Genomic DNA, 16097 nt, shown 5'->3' with positions numbered 1-16097 from the left:
TTCAAGGTGAATATTATAAAGTGCCAAGCGCATCTAACACTAGCATGGAAAAGTACTGAGAGCTCAAATGGGGTTGGTCTCCAATTTCAAAATCCTTTAGCAGTTAGACGGAGAATAGACGTGGTTGCCTTCTTGTTGTTCTGAGATTTTTGTGTTGGTTTCAAGTCCTGGCTGTTCAGAGCAGTGCAGTGGAGATGCAGGTAGTATTGCCTGCTTGAGTAGGAGTAGAGCTGCTTCAACCAGTTATTGTAGCTCATGGCACCTTTGGTAAAGATGGTGTCATTCAGCAGTTGCATCCAAAGCATCCCTCCAGAAGGTTTCTGAGACGAGCAGGACAGGTTTACTGAGGTCTTCAGCTGGGAGTCAGGGTCTGGGGGCAGTGTTTGTGCCCATGGGGGCTGGCAGCAATGGGCAGGGGATGCTGCCTGCTGTTGGCATTGCCACCAGCATCCTAGATGTGCTGAGCCCCTGCAGGTGGGCTGCGGGCAGCACGGAGCCGGGAATGAGCCCGATGACAGGGTCTTGCCCTGCCCCTAAAAACACTCGTGCTGCCAACATCCCCTTTCCCAGTCAAGTGAGCAATAACGAATATTGAACAAAGAAAGTTGATCTGGATCCAGGGCATTTGAATACATTTTAAAAATAAATAAATCTCTGCAGCCCAGTGTGCTCTTGCCAGTTTTCCTCTGGCGAGTGGTCTCAGTCTGTAGGCCTGGAAACGTGCTTCTCCCTCGGAGGCAGGTCTAGGGCAGCCAGGTGGAAGGTGTCGCCTGCATGTGCTGTCCCTGGGCATATACAGTAGATTGGGATAGTCGCTGCCCTTTTATGGCATTTATGAATGTTTTTGCATGTGCAAGATCTGAGGAAAAAAAAAGATTTAAAGCATACTTTTATAATTTTTTTGCTTCCTTTTTACGTAAGGTGAGGCAAAACAAGAGGGATCAGTTTCTCAACTTCTTTAAAAAGAAGGGGAAGTATCGGCATGTTGGTGAAATGATGTCAGCATTCTACTTGAAGCTGCAGTTATAAATTGCTTCATGGCAAATATAAATATTGTACAGGTACAGGGTTTTAGTGACCTGTATTGAAAGCTATCCTCCACCCTTTTTTTCTTTTTTTTAAATTTCAGAAATAGTAAAATCTTTATTTCCAGCTCCTGCAAGATTTTATTTAGAAGTAGCGGTGGTTTGAGGGCAATTTTTTTTTAATCTGTTAAACCAAAAGAAAAGTCTCTGCTCCCTTCCCCCTTTCCTTATGCCCTTAATAGCTCTTCCTGCTATTTTAATCTGCTGTTTAGAGATGAGGGCAGAGCAGCGCCTGTGCAGCAAGCGAGTGTCCCTGGCAGTACGTGGCTGGTGCCATCGGCTCCAGCAGGCGTGTGGTTTGGTGTCACGAGCACCGTAAATAACTGCGTCGGGGGGGGGGGGGAAGAAACCCTCCCTGAGATACAGATATCAAACTCTTATCTGAGGTGTGTGCGCTTGCTTTCTCCTTATCGCCGGCTGTAAGCAGCCGTGTGATCCTGCCTCCCCGCTCCCTGCTGCGCAGCCCTGGCCGTGTCCCGGCTCCTGGCGGGGGCAGGCAAGCCCGTGGGTGCTGCACCATGGGGAGATGCTGGCCCGGGGCTGGGGGCGATGCTTCAGGCCCCCAACGCTCCCAGCCCCACCGCCTGACTTCACGTTTGGGCAAGCTGAACCGAGGCAGTGCTCTCCCCATGCTGTGATTGCTGCATCCCCAGGCTCCTTCCTTATCTCTGCTCCCAATTTCATTCACTTTTCTATTTGCAGCCAATATACAACGTGAGTTTTGTAGTCTGCTTTCCACCTGGTGACCTTGGGTTTTCCACGAGATCCCCACTGTAAATGAGATGTGGCATTGTCGCATGTATCTTGATAAAATATATCAGTGAATGAATTGATTTTCATATTGATTTACTGGGGCAAGAGGAGCGCGGGTGAAAACCAGGCATTTGGTACCGACACACTGCTGCTGGGCAGAGCCCCGCGCCTGCTGGCAGAACGGGCGATGGACAGGGGCTGGCAGCCCAGGGCCGGTCGCTGAGAAGCAAAATGGCAATTTTAGGCCAGGAGGCACATCTGGCGTCGCTCTGCGAGCCGCTGTGCCTGCTCCTGTAAGCAAATCCGCGCGCTCAGATGGGCGCTCGGTCCCAGGTCCGCACTGACAGGTGATTTGTGTTATTAGGATAAGTGAGCCTACCCCACGGAGATATTGTTTATGCTCCTGGCTCTCAGCGAGCAGGGCGAAGGAATGTGCAGCCTTTCTGAGTGAACCTGTTACGGAACTGGCAACTTTTTTTTTTTTCTTTTCTGAATTATTTAACCTGATTACATTTCAAACGCTAAGCCACGCCAATCCTATTTTGTCCACCTTGTGCTTTATGCCTGTGCATTGTATGCACCGAGAAGGGAACACAGCAGCCTACGGTTCCGTATCTGACAGAACAACGTATTTATAGCCCGATATAAATAAAATCAGAAGGTTCCTATAAAACTCTGTTATTACTGCAGTACAAAGTTAGAAATGCTTGAGGTTTCTGCTACTTGGCTCTCACATACGGCAATGAATATTTTATAGGAAAGGAAATACTTAGTGTCTGAATCTTTTTATAGTGCTGCTACTTATAAGGGTGGTAACCTTCCAGATCTCACGAGCAATGGCAGCAGCCCCTCCACCTCTCATGGTGCCGACACGTGCAGTGCAGCGCTCAGCCCCCCGTGCCCCGAGCTCCATGGGGTCTGGTGACGCTGCCGGGGTGCACTTGCTGCTGCTGTGCCCCAGCACTGACACGTGTGGCTCTGCCCAGCACCTGCTCTGAAAAGCCAAAAGGCTCCCTGGAAAATACACGGGGGTGGTGAAGTTCAGTGCTGCTTCAGGTGTGGTACAAGGATCTCTAACTGTTGCACAGGCAAAGCACAAGGAGATACAAGCAAACATGCTGTGAAGTTTGGAAGGATGGTTTTATTTCTGTGCCTTTTTTCTTTTTTTTCTTAATGTCTCAATGCATATTTTCATCTTGCTTTTAACGTATTAGGACTCTGAGATTTCACATATGTTATGCTTGCCTCCTGATTTCCCTGTTGTGTTTTAACTGGCTGCCAAAATGCGGTCTGGGGCGGATGGAGGAGTGATCTGCAAACCTCTGCAGGCCTTTGGGTTTGCTCTCCTGATGGCAGCCTGCACTGCAGCAGTGCAGAGCCATGCGTTCCCAGCTGGGCAGCACCTCCTGGGTCAGTGCTGGTGTCTGCCCAGCTTCCTGTACTTCAGATGCTGTGTTTTAGTACTGTGGGCATGGCCAGAAACTTCATAAAAGTGGTTGCCTCAACTTAGTCTTTTTCACTGAAAGTGCCATTCGCATAATCATTACTGAATGTTTTTTTTAATGGCAACCTGTAGAGTCCATATGATTTTTCAGTGGATTAGGTGCCACATCAGTGGATATGCACGTGGTAACATGTGCATATAACGTGTATAACTGTTTTGCTTAGCCCTGCAACCTGGGACATCTGTAGGTGGAAGCAGGCTTGTGCTACCATCTTCCCATTTTTCCCCATTTTCTGCTCGTCTCTGCCCACCACTGCTGGGCACGACGGCAGACCTGCTTCTCTGCAGCGCACGCGCGTGTCGCTGTGTTTATTGCTGAGAAGTTATTGTCACTGCCTGACCTTTGCAGCGGCCGGGATGAAGGAAACTGATGCAGCTTTTCATTGCAGAGGGATGCTGTCAAGGTTGCTGGAGCAATCAGTCCCCTGGCTGAGCCGGCCAGGGGCTTGTCTGGGGAAGACTTCGGGTGCAGGCAGTGCTGGGACGGGTGCTGCGTCAGCTTCCCTTAGCCCTGGAATCAGGAAGACCCAAAAAGAGGGGTTTTGCCCGTGTCCTTCCTCATGGAAAGGCTGGGGTGAACATGATAGAAAGGTCTATGCACAAACGTCCACCAACCGCTCATCCTTAAATATCGGAAAAGATGCATGGCCACTGGGGCTAATGCCTCCTGCTGACAGTGGGCTGGGGTGAGGCTTCCTTGCACAGCCCCGTTCTGCACTCTGCAGCATGGGAAGTGAGTGCTTAACCTTGTTGTGGATGTCAGCTCGCCTTTATTTATTAGCTGGGCTCCAGCAACGTTTCCTGGCACTCGGCAGTGCATAAAGCGAGCCCGCGCCAGGGCTGTGTATGTGACGGCCGATACAAGGTGCCACCGCGCCACGGGCGCTGATTTCCACGTTGGAGGTGACCCTGGGAGCAGGGGGTGCCGGTCGGTGGCAGCGGCACTGCATCAGCTGCTGAGGTTGGTGATGCTGGCCCAGAGCTAGGTCTGTTTTTTTGCTCTCTGTTTCAGAGTTAACTATTTCAACAGGTATTTAGCAAAACTCCGCGCTGTTAAAGCCTTTCTTTGCCAACGAGGTTTTTTTGATTTTTTTTTCCCTGCCTTTCCCTGGTAGCCGTGCGTCCTGCCAAGTCTGTGCACAAGCCTTGAAATGACAAAGTACCCTTTAGTTAATTGCACAACGGATCGCCTAGAGTTAAAAGTTCTGATTTATATGACTATAGCTCTAACTGCTCAATAACACAGGCCTGTAATCTACTTTCATTTCAAACAGAACTGTGATTTATGGGGCAGCATGCCGCTTTAGCTCAGAAATGAGGTGTTCAACATATGCTCTGTTGACATAAATTTGGAATTTATCGCTCTTGTCAAAACTGCCTGTTGGACAAAGGTGCGTATTAAGGCAATAAATGGCTCAGAATAGTTTTCTGTCAAATTTCCTAACCATTGTATTCAGTCTATTTGAGGGAAAAATATATACTTAAAAGTAATCAAATGTCCAAAATCCATGCATCTTGCTTTGAATGGGAAGTGCCGTGGTGGGGAGGAGGTCGTGGTGCGTGGGGAGAGGTTTCCCCAGGTTTGGCTTCTGGGGGAGGGGGGCGTCTTTTCTGCTCCTCTTGAGAAGGGGGGGGGGGGGGGGGGGGGCAGGGAAGGGAAACTCATTAAATAAAAACGGCAAGAGGCCTCTTGCTGCTGGTGGTGTTTTCTACGCCCCTCAGCACCCTGGGGTGCGCGATTGGCAGGAGAGCAGGCCTGTGCTGCGTGCCTGGCACGCGGCAGGGCTGGGGCCGGGTGGTGAAATCCCCGCGATAGATCTTTGGGAGCTGCTCAGAGGTGTGGGAGCATCGTTCCCCAATGCCGGCCTCTCCCCCAGGATCGCTGCTGTCGTGGCAGGATGGGAACCGTGGGGGGGACGCACCATGAGGTGCCCCTGCACCCGGGCTGTGCCACCGTCCCCGCGGCCCCTCGGAGCGGGCAGAGGTGCTTGCCACCAGCCCTGGCCTTTTCACACAAAGCACCCCGTCGGGAAAACTCATAATTTTTACACTGCGCGGTCTCAACTGGCTGAGCCTGGAATTACTGTCCCTTTGAAGTGCTTTTTGCGGGGCATTTACGGGCCTTTTTAATTGCCTACAGCTTTCGAGAGGCCTGCCTGCATCCCGGCTTTTGTTTGTCCGTGCTCCCTGGTGCTCACTCGGGTGGGGGTCTCGCTGCCCCTCGGCACGCGGCTGCACGCCAGGGAAGCCCGGTCCAGCCCCCTCTCCTCCTGCAAACTCCTTTCTGCTCCCTTGCACCCAGCTGGGGCAGCACACGGAGAGCTCGTGCCAGGTGCCAACGCATCCACGAGCAGCATCGCACGACCTGGAAGCTGCAGCTGGCTTCATACTTAAGTGTGCATCCAGCAATTTATCTAACAGTAGTTTAAGAGGAAAATTATCTTTAAGGAAAAAAAAAAAAAAGCTTTGAAATATTTCCCTGCTAGGGCAGGTGTTCAGTAACGAGCTCTTCCTCCCAGCCTTCATTTCCCCACACGGCCCCGTTTTCCCGCAGCAGTCTGAGTAGTCAGGGTGGGCTCACTGAATGCTGCAGCAAGAGCTTGCCTTTGGCTTGAGGTTCTGTGTCCTCCAGCCACGTGGGTCTTCTTCCATTAAAAGAAAAAAGAAAAGGCACTTTTCCGATTGTCAGTGCTTTCAATCCCATGAGCATCCTCTTGGTTAATATGCTTGGAAATATATTGAATATAATTTCAGCATCAATAAGAAAGTGTGGTTTTATCTTTTTGTACTTGAATTTGGGCAACATTGCTGAGAAGCGATGTACTTTAACGTACTTTTTTTCCTCCCTTTTTAAAGGCACAACTTTAGTAAAACTGCACAAACACATATTGATCTTTCCCCTCAGATCTTAACAGCCTGAGCAGCTGTAATACCTTGCTTACATCTGCCAGGTTTTGTGCAGTTTTGCAACATCTCCTTAATCCAGTGAACATAAATAGAACATTTCAATCATATTTTGCTAGCAGGAACCTAGCAGATAAAGCGCTTTAAGACCTTGTTGAAAGAGACTGTATAAGATTGTGAGTGATAAGATCGTCCTATAAGCAGAAGCCAAATGAAAAACTTTTGTTCCTGCTGAAATTTGTTGATAGAGATATTGAAAATAAATTACTCGGTGAGAACTTGAGCGCTTTAAAACAATAAGCAGGTTATGTAACTACTGGAAATACCAACGCCAAAGTTTGATGGCAGATGCAGATTTCTAGGAGCCATGGCACCCGTAAGATTAATAGGCTCTTTTGTTGTCTGTGGCACCCTGCTCTGGTGTTTTTCCCCATTTCTGTCCTTTTGCTGGAGGAGGTAGAAGGGAAGTCTTATCTGTGAGCCCTGTTCGAGGACCGAGGTTGGCATCAGGAGCCGTCCCATGGTTACATGGGTGAGAACAGATCCCTGCCTCGTGGTTTAAAGGTGACCCGTGTTCAGCTGACTGATAGGGATTCATAACGGAGCCGGGGTGGGGCAGTGATTTTGTAGGGCGTGCGACGCAGGGAAGGAAGCTGCCCACCCCCTGCGGCAGGGAGCACCCACGTGATGCCTCTTGGCACCTTCACAGGGGCAAAGTAAAGTGATGCCCTGGGGAGATCCTGCTCTCTCCAGGCGGGACCTCGGGCACGCGAGCAGCTCTGCTGTCCTGCCACCCCTTCCTGCTTGTCCCACGTCCCCCCACCTCGAGACTCTGCGCTGAGCGCGGTGCCTCCGGAGCACTCCTCCTGCCCAGCTCCACTTCAGCTCAGCGCACGCTCAGCTCCTCCGATCTTGACGCTCCTTCCAGAAAACAAGAAGGAAATATTATTGTTGGCCAAAAAACAAAAAGATTTTTTTTTCCCCTTTTGTGTGCCTTGAAGATAAGCAGTTCTCCCACAGCATTCAACAGAAAACATCCCCCTTGACTCCACGCTGGTGTTGCCCCTGCAGACGTTGAGCACCAGCAGAGCTGGTGGCAGGGGGGGACAGCCCAGAGCTGGTGGCAGGTCTGGTCCACGTGCCCAGGGGGCAGGGAGCCGGGGGGAAGGACACGGTCCCCGAGGCTGGCAGGTAGTGGGACTCATCGCTGCCGGGTGCAGTTTGTCTTTGCTTGTAGAGAAACATCCAGAGGAGGAGGATCCACAGCAGAAAAGGGCCATTACCTCCTCAAAAGAAAATGCTTGAATGCAGTCAGTGTAATTAGATATAATATTTTCAAAGATGAGTGTTTTTATTCTCAGGATTGCTTGACAAAAAAAAATAATAATAATAATTCAAAACCAGAGCAATGCATTTCTTAACACTCACTTTAAAAAAAAAAGTTTTACTTGAACTAATTAACCAATTACATTTTAATTCACTGAAAATGTGTTCTAGCCTCCAAGAGGCAAGTGCAGTAATTTTGGTGAAGATGCTGTGCTCTTCCTGACAAAGTGGTTTAAACCTTGCTTTAGGTGCAGAACTCAGCTCAGCCTGAGCTGCAGAAGTGTGACAGGCATGTCCATAATTAAAAATGCAAAATTAGAAGATTGTCACTTATTTAGCTGACTTCTTGGCAGTGGAAATCTGTCAGGAGGCTTGTGTTTTATTTATTTTTGCAAGGCAGATAAATCCTTTGGATTCTAAACCGCCTTGGCCTGAATTCGTGCATGACTCTTAATCCTCAGCTATGACACAGTGAATTCAGGACAAGCTTGATTAATAATTATATTATACAGCAAAGTCGAGAGTTTAAATAAACTTGCTCTTTTGCTTTTTGCATCTTCTATTTTTCCCCGAGTGTTTGCTCAGTGCAGAACTTGACAGGGTTTCTTTCTGCAGCCTAGCATTTCAAATGGTTCAGTTTAACATCCTTACAGAGCTTATTTACAGGGCAGAACATGGGGCTGACTGCTTTGCACGTTACCTGAAGGATTCATCTGTGATGGTAGATGACTTTTTGCAGAGTGCATCACACTGCTGCATTGTCTTGAAACAAGTCCTGGGCAGGCAGCTTTCTTTCCTGGTGCAAGCATGGGAAGCCCTTTTCAGGTCTCTGTCTGGAGTGTTTAGTCACATGCTTTTCATTAATTTGTGAGCTGAATTAATGAAATTGTCCTAATTTGATATGAAAAAAAAATCTTGCTAAGAGTAGCACTTTAAGATATTTAATTTCTTTTGGTCTTCTTAACAGATTAAACATCTGTAATGTTGACAAATATTTAGATGCAATCATTTTGCATTGAGAAGTGCAAAGGAGTTTCATTCTTTGTGCAAATGAAATGATTGAGTTCTTTGAGCAAGCAAAAAGGAGGGGGAAAAAATCCATCCCAAATCTTTCATAAATGTCTTTGGCCATCAGTGAAATCCTTACAGCTCAGAGCATGAGCATACTCTCAGCACACAGGTAAAGGCAAAGTTGCCTCTTCCTTGGCTGTGCAGAGCGGGTGCTGCTCAGGGCCGAGCACCAGAGCGGGGTTGCCTTCAGGATTCAGTGTCTTGTCTTGCACAAGACCATTTCTGGTTTGTCTTTGGCAACAACACAATAAAAATATACTTGTCTTATTGCAAAGCGATGGTAAATGGTGGATTTGATCAGAGGTCAGCATGTAGCTATTTGGTGTGTTACTTCTTAAACACATACAAATGCTTCTCTGTTTACAGAATCTGATTTTGAAACTTTGCACATGCTTCTGCTATCGCAAACTCTTCCCTGCCATCAGTATGAAGAGTTCATGTTAAATGGGGTGTGTCTCTCCGGCAAAAGTCAGTAAACTTGGCTGGAAACATTGGTTACTTGGGGATTTCTTTTTTTTTTTCTTTTTTTTTTTTTAATGCTTCTGTCAGTTGCAGAGCTGGTTGGTTTGTAACAGCATATATTTATCAGCAGCTGACATCATCAAATCAACTCAGCAGGCTCTGCGTGGCGTTTCCCCATGTGCTTGGACCAGTGACTGCTGCTGCGTTGAGCACTGAGATGCTGAGGGGTGGCACGGGCAGGTGCCTGGGGAGAGGGTCTGGGACGGGACAGGACGGCCGGGACAGGACGGCTGCTCCTGGTTGGCGGCACTCGCAGGGCCACTGCGGGCACCGCGCTGGGCACTGGCATCACGCCGGGATTTCAGCAATGGCCCCAGGAACGTGGTCCTCCTGTTTGTTTGTTCGTTGTAGTCCGACATGGACGGTGCTCCTGTCCAGCTCCATGCAAACACCGTCTGTTACGTGTTGTTTCGTTTGATGGAGTGCTCCAATTTGCTGCGGGTTGTTTGCTACCCAAAAGGAGAATAAACGTCTTCACAGCAAAGAAAGGAAAGCGGCGCGGGTTCTGGCTCCTGCGGCCAAGCAGCATCCGCTGCCCTCAATTCGCGTGCCCGGGGCTGCAGGGGGAGTGATGGGGGAACCCCAAAGTGCCCGAGAGGGGCTGCAGCGGACACCCCATCCACAGCCCTGCTGTGCTGCACGGGAGTGGCACCCAGCACCTTTGGGTGCCTGAGAGCAGGCGCAGGAGGGCAGGCTCAGTCCTGGACAGAACGAAGCCATCGCTGCTCCAGCGTCTCCTCTGCCCATGTCTTGACAGAGACACCGGCACGACGCCTGAACCATGTGCACCTTCGTGTGATCTGGGACATGCAATTTGCCCTGGCCCTTTTAGACATGCAGTTGTGCAATTCAGCCTAGGCAGATTTTATTTTATACGCTGTGGTGCCAGGAAATGGTGAGAGGCATGTTTCCTGTTCACTAGCTGATGATTAATTTTTCACTTGTGATTTGTGTCAGGCTGAATTTGGATAGAAGTTGGGATTTAATTAAAAATGCATACAAAGAACCTCTAGGAATTTTTTTGGAGTAAAGCTGCAATTTTATAAAGTGTTTGACGCATAGTAAGAAGTTCACTGAAAAAAATGTTTAGTGTCAACACCAAGAATGACTAACGAATACAAGGGGCTGATTCCTCATCAGTGTGTATCCCGTGGCCACGCAGAGCTCATAGATGTCTTCTGCGGCAGAGTTTTTTGTGCTGGAGAGGGGAGAAAACAACAACAAAAAGCTTGCCTGGGCTTTCAGCTCCCTGTTGGTTTCTTTCTTTGAATGACCACATTGGAGGCTGAATTAGCTGAGTGAACAGAAACAGAGAAATGCAACTTCACCTGCAGCAGCCCCTGCCACGTCAGGGGCTGGGTTAGCACCTTTGAGCAGACTCCAGTTCTTGGTACTGAGCTATGTCTGGCTTCATGGTTTGGGTTTTTTTAGTTATGTTAGCAGTAAACTTGCCCTTCTTGAATATATTTGAATAGTTCATTTTAATTTCTCTCAGTAGATTAAAGTAATACAGTATACACTATCATAATTTCAGATTTATTGAATTTATTAAAAGAATCCACCTGTAATAATGGTGAGAAATATTAATGATGAGAAGCTCACCTAATCAATCCTGGAAACTCAAACAGGAGCTCCCATCAGGACCTTTCCTAAAGCACTTTGTAAACTTGAACCGATTTCTGCCGGGCTCCTGCCCGCAGTGCCCCGCGTGCCCACCCGCACACAGCAGGGCTCGGGCCTGGGGATGGAGGCCAGGGGCTTCGTTCCTGTCCTGGAGGCCAGCACCTGGTGCTGATGCTGTGGGGACCCCAGTGGGACGCCCCCAGCGTGCTGGCCTCCCCACAGCCCCCCCCACCACGCCAGGCACGCGCTCCTGCGGTCTGTGTTCCCAGCAAGCTAACGAGAAAATTCACAGGTAACGTGTAGATTTCATGAAATATTCAGGAGGTTCTTGGTGTTAACGCTTGGAGTAAACTTCCCCCTTCGTGCCCTCCCCTCTCCCCGCACACACGAGGACTAATCCGTCTGTTTTCCCCTAGGAAGCTGCACAGCGGTATGAAGACGTACGGATGCGAGTTGTGCGGGAAGCGGTTTCTGGACAGCTTGCGGCTGCGAATGCACTTACTGGCTCACTCAGGTGGGTTGCAAACGGGGTGCTGGGGGCGGGGGGAGGCACAGAGAGTGCCCACCTGGGCCCACCCAAACATGCTGCAGCCACCCAGCTTGTGCATCTCGTCCGGAGGAGGCTTCATCCTCTTCAGAGCAGCAAATTGCAAACTTCTAGTCCGGTGCCCATAACTTGAGGTGTTTTTTTTTTTTTTTTACTTTGTTTTTAAAGTTTGTTTTCAGTTCTTTAATTGGGGAAATATTTTCCAGGCTAGGCAGCTTGGAATAACAAACTTCACGTACCACTTGTTGCTCTGCGCTGCTGCCAGAGGTCCCGCGCCGCGGGCAGTGCCTGCGCCTCAGCTCCTGCGCGCCGCTCAGCGCGCGTGTCCAGCACCCTGCTCCTCGCGTGCAGGCGCCCAGCACAGTTTCATTAGCAAAACCATTGCAGAATTAGGTATTCTTTGTCTAATGAATCTAACTATCGGGTTCAAATTATGCAGGCCCTTTAATTAAACAGATATAGGAAGGTTGGAATGCTGTGCTAGCGAGGAGGCTTGTGTTCTGCAAGTCAATTTAGCCTGACATTCCTCTTGGTCATGCAGCCCCATGTACAGCTAGGGTTTTTTTTAATTAAAGAGAAAAAAACACACCACAGGCAGCCACTGGACCTGTTTGCTGAAACGTAGGGGGATCCTGGTCCCCTACTGAAGGGGCAGTCACCGAGGGCAGCCGATCCCGCAGCTGAAGTCATGCTGGCAGGGGGGCTCCCCAGGGATGCTGGTTCCTGCAGCCCAGCTTCTTTAAGCAAAATCCCACCATGCGTGGCAGCATGGGTGCTCATCTCATTGCCTCCTGGGGAAGTACGCTGCCCACCATCTGGGGCTGCCTCGCTGCTTTTTGGGGGTCAAGCCCACAGGGTGGGCTCTGGCCGGGGACTGGGGTGCCGGCAGGTCCGGAGCCTCGTGGTGCCGGGCGCGGAGCAGGCGTCCCCCTCCTCCCCGCGGCTCTGGCGTGCGCGGCTTGTGTTTGTTACTGTCGCTTTGGCTCACAGCCCGTCCCTGGCCGGCCGCCAGCCTTGTGGGTACAGTATGTACAGTGCACGCCGAGCCAAGTTTGTCATCGCGCAGGATTAATTTTTTCTCTAATCTGGCAAGGGTGGGGGGGGGGGGGGCAGGGTGAGCTCTCCCAGCACTCGAAAACAGCCACGGCGGATTCCAGCGCTGTTATTTATTAAAGCATGAGACCTTTGCACCTCTCCCCTCGCCTCCCCCCGGCCGGGATGAAGCGAGGCTGTGCAGGGTCGGCAGCGCCAAGGCTTGTTTTCAGCGCCCGGCATGCCGACGCCGCGATCCCAAGTCTGTTTGCCTTGTGCGCAAACTGATGATTTAATTAGGAGTTTGCCCCACGGGAGACGGGCACACCGGGACGGGTTGTGGCCCCCTCGCCCCCTGTTCCCCCCCTTCGAAGGCCTTATATGCCAAAGGTAGTAAACGTTGAATGTAATTGCAGTTTGCATTTAAAACTTAACTAACCGAGTGTTTATGAGTGATACCTGATGATAAAAGGTGTACTTAAGCTAATGAACCAATTAGGGAGCAGGTCCCCATCGCCCCTCTGAGGCAGGGCAGTGGGCAGGGGGTGCACAGGTCCTGCCTGTGTGTCCTGCTGCACGGGGTGGCTGCCTTCAGGAGCAGTGCTGCTGGCTCTCAAACCTCAGCTGCCAGAGCTGGATGGCTGCTCAGTCATCCCAGTCATCCGATTTTTGCTTTCTGAACAAACTCTTCCTCGAGTGGGACTGGAGAAGCGATGACCTTCTTCTCAAGCTGAAATGCTCCAACACAAGAAGGCAAAACTGAAAGAACCCAAACAGGAATTTGCATGTTTTATCGTCATGACTATTGACCACTTTGCTTCTTTCTAAATACAACCTGCCAAAAAAGTGATGGGGACATAAATGAATATTATACAGGTGGAGCTAGTAATTATAATCCTTATAAATGTCCGAGCTAGCCCAACGGGGGTTTTTGTGGTGCTTGGTGTAGCGCTGAGGTTATTCGGCAGTGTTATCTCAGCAGCTTTCAGGTGCATGATAAATACTCCACCAAATGTTTACATTTCAGTGTAGGCTTACCCTTAATGAAGTGCAAACTATTGGTGTATGTGTGGTGCAGCTACATTAACACTGCCCACTCCTAACTGAGATGTGCTTGCAAAAACTTAAAAGATTACATTAGAAGAATGACAGAGAGCTTCCTTTCCTAGAAAAATTCATTGTCAGGGAAAGTGAGATGAGAAAATCCCAGCTTGGGGGGATTTACTCCTTTCCTCCTGGTTGCTTTGCCTGTACTTCTGATCAGGAATCTGTGCCTTGGAGATGGATGCCATGGCCTTTCCCTTCTCCAGACTAAATGGGGACAAATCTGGGCAAGGCCATGCGTGCTGGAGAGGTGCAGTGCGTGGGCAGCGGCGTGCCCTTCTGCAGCAAACTGAGGTGCCGCCGCCGCTGCCCTGGAGCCGCCTGCCCGGCTCACGCGCAGCTTTCGAAACGCTCGGGCATTGTGCAAACTTTGGCAGCCTGGCGTGGGTGACAACCTGGAGCCTCCCCGCCAAGGAGCAAAAGCACTGGGCGCAGCAGTGACGGGGTGGGCTGGCGAAGGGACGGTGCCTTCGCAAAATGCCCGCCTCGGGCAGCGTGCCCCTGCCTTTGTGCCTCGTTGACCTGGCTGGGCTGCAGCCGGTGGCACGGCCAAGGTCGAGGATGCGCCCTTGCGTTTCCTGAGAGCTGCGGGGCGCTGGAGGAGCAGCCCCGGGGTTGGTGCGGTGCTGCCCACCTAGGTGCGAGGTGCTGGGAGCAGGATGTGGTCCCATCCCCACTGAGCACACATCGAGGAGCAGGATGCCAGGTGCTCAGGGGGTGGTGGTCCGGGGCGAGGAAGCAGCGGGGCACCTGGCTGGGAGCAAGGTGTGTGCCCCAGGCTGTCGGAGGATGGGCTTCATTCTGCCAGGATCTGGCACTGCGGCTAGTTCACCCGCTGCGTATCTCTGTAATGAACATAAACTTTCCTTCCCCTTCGCGTTTGGCGGTTATCTCCCGATGAAGCACCGAGTGCTGGAGGATGTTTTATCAGAGATGGAGGAGATAGTTCAACGCGGTGCCTCGCTCCTCCCTCCCCACGGCCGCGGGTATTGTTCGCCGGTGTTCGATGTAAGAGGGAGCAGAAAGGGAAGCGCTGAGCCTCTTTGGGGATTTTTCCCGCCCCCCCCCTGGCTGCCGTCCCGCGCTTGGTCCCCGAGTGATGTCAGCGGCCTGCCGGCAGGTCTGGATGTTCTGCCAGCATTCCTGCGTTTATGATCATCCGCAGATGTGCATCCAAGAACACACTGTACCCACAGCAGAAATTAATGCAGGCTTGACTGCCGGCCAACCCGCACACACAGGAGAGAGGAAGAAAGAAAACAAAAACTGTTTAATGCTGTTTATAAATTATACACTGCCTGATGAAAAATACATTCCCCCCCCCTCCCCCCAAATCCTTTCTGCCTCAAGAGTCTAAGCTGAGACCAGAAGAATATGGTTTGCTTTTTAGCTCCTGTTTTGGCTCACTTCCTAGACCTGGCTGCTGATTCAGAGCCAGCTTATTTTTCCCCCCTTACCTGATAAAATATATTTATTTTTCACCCGTCACTGCTTCTCCTCTCTCCCCACTTTTGGCTGCTCTTTGTTATTTAAGGTGTTCTGCTAAGCATTATGCGGAGAGCGATGCCAGGACCCATTACACCATAGTGCTCTCTGTAGCAAATAAATCTTACGCACATCTGTCTACATTAATACTGCTAAATATATGTGATCATCGCAGTGCAGCCCGTTTGCTTCCAGGTTTCTTGTCGTGCATGCTAGATGGGAAAGTTATGAAAGTTCACTGTAGGTCATGGTGATGGAGCCCCCCCGGCCCCTCTCTGCAGGGAGGACAGGCTGAGACCTCTCCCCACAGGCTGGGGACGAGCTGGCGAGCAGCCCCCTGCCCCGAGACTGCGCCTGCCCATCCCTCCCTGTGCCGCGCACGATCCATTTACATGGCTTTTGTGTTTTTTAATACTGCTAATGTTTATCATTTGCCCAACAGGCTTGACAGATTTTGTTTCCTGTAGAGCATCGCGGCTTTAAAGCCCCCTTGTTGCTAAGTAGCAGCCTCCCTGTACTGTAATGGGCTGATTTCGTATTCCGTTCAGCACTGTATCTTATTTTTGTATGCAAGACAAAGTGTTTTGATGGAGGACGATTGCAGAAGTGTCTGGAGGCTGTTTGGAGTTTTATGGGCTGTATAGTACACTGTGTGCTTTCTGAACAGAACACAGGCTGTTGAATTTTGGATTGGATTTGTCATTTTTTCCCCTCTGAGTGGAGGCTGTCAGATAGAACATTACTTTAAGGGTGGAGGAAAAGTGGAAATTATGTAATAACCTTTCTTTATTGTTGCTAAGCTGAAATTATTATTATTTTTTTTTAACCTGAAAATGTCCCTTTCTCCCTCTTCCTTCTCCCCTTGTCCCCAAGCAGCGTTTGAATTTACAGAGCTGGCTGATGAAGTTTGGGTGATGACGTTGGTGGCAACTCTCTCCACCTCTCGTGCAGCCCTTCCTCCACGTCCCAGCTCCCCGTCCGCTTCTGGGAGGCGTGAGAGGGGGATGCTGCCAGGGACCCTTCCCGTTGGGGCTGGCCGCTGGTGGCATTGGGCAGTGCCGGGGGCAGCAGGGTGCGGGTGGCCATGGGCGTCCTTCACCCACCACGGGCAGCTGGCTCGGTCGGGGATGTGGCGCAGCAG

General features: G+C 50.5%; 1 protein-coding gene across 5 annotated transcripts in view; it reads left to right on the top strand.

Moving 5' to 3' along the window:
* Positions 1-16097, top strand: part of ZBTB16 (zinc finger and BTB domain containing 16) — a 112931-nt gene that overhangs the window by 54979 nt on the left and 41855 nt on the right. For all 5 annotated transcript variants that reach the window (XM_080567846.1, XM_080567847.1, XM_080567844.1 and 2 more), the window contains exon 3: positions 11205-11302. In XM_080567846.1, the coding sequence (XP_080423972.1) occupies positions 11205-11302 (98 nt within the window). The remainder of the gene's footprint in view (positions 1-11204; positions 11303-16097) is intronic.

This window comes from Anser brachyrhynchus, assembly GCF_964034855.1.
Source record: "Anser brachyrhynchus genome assembly, chromosome: 25".
Taxonomy (NCBI): Eukaryota; Metazoa; Chordata; class Aves; order Anseriformes; family Anatidae; genus Anser; species Anser brachyrhynchus.
Note: the sequence above shows the minus strand (reverse complement) of the source record. Positions and strands in the feature narration are given on the sequence as shown.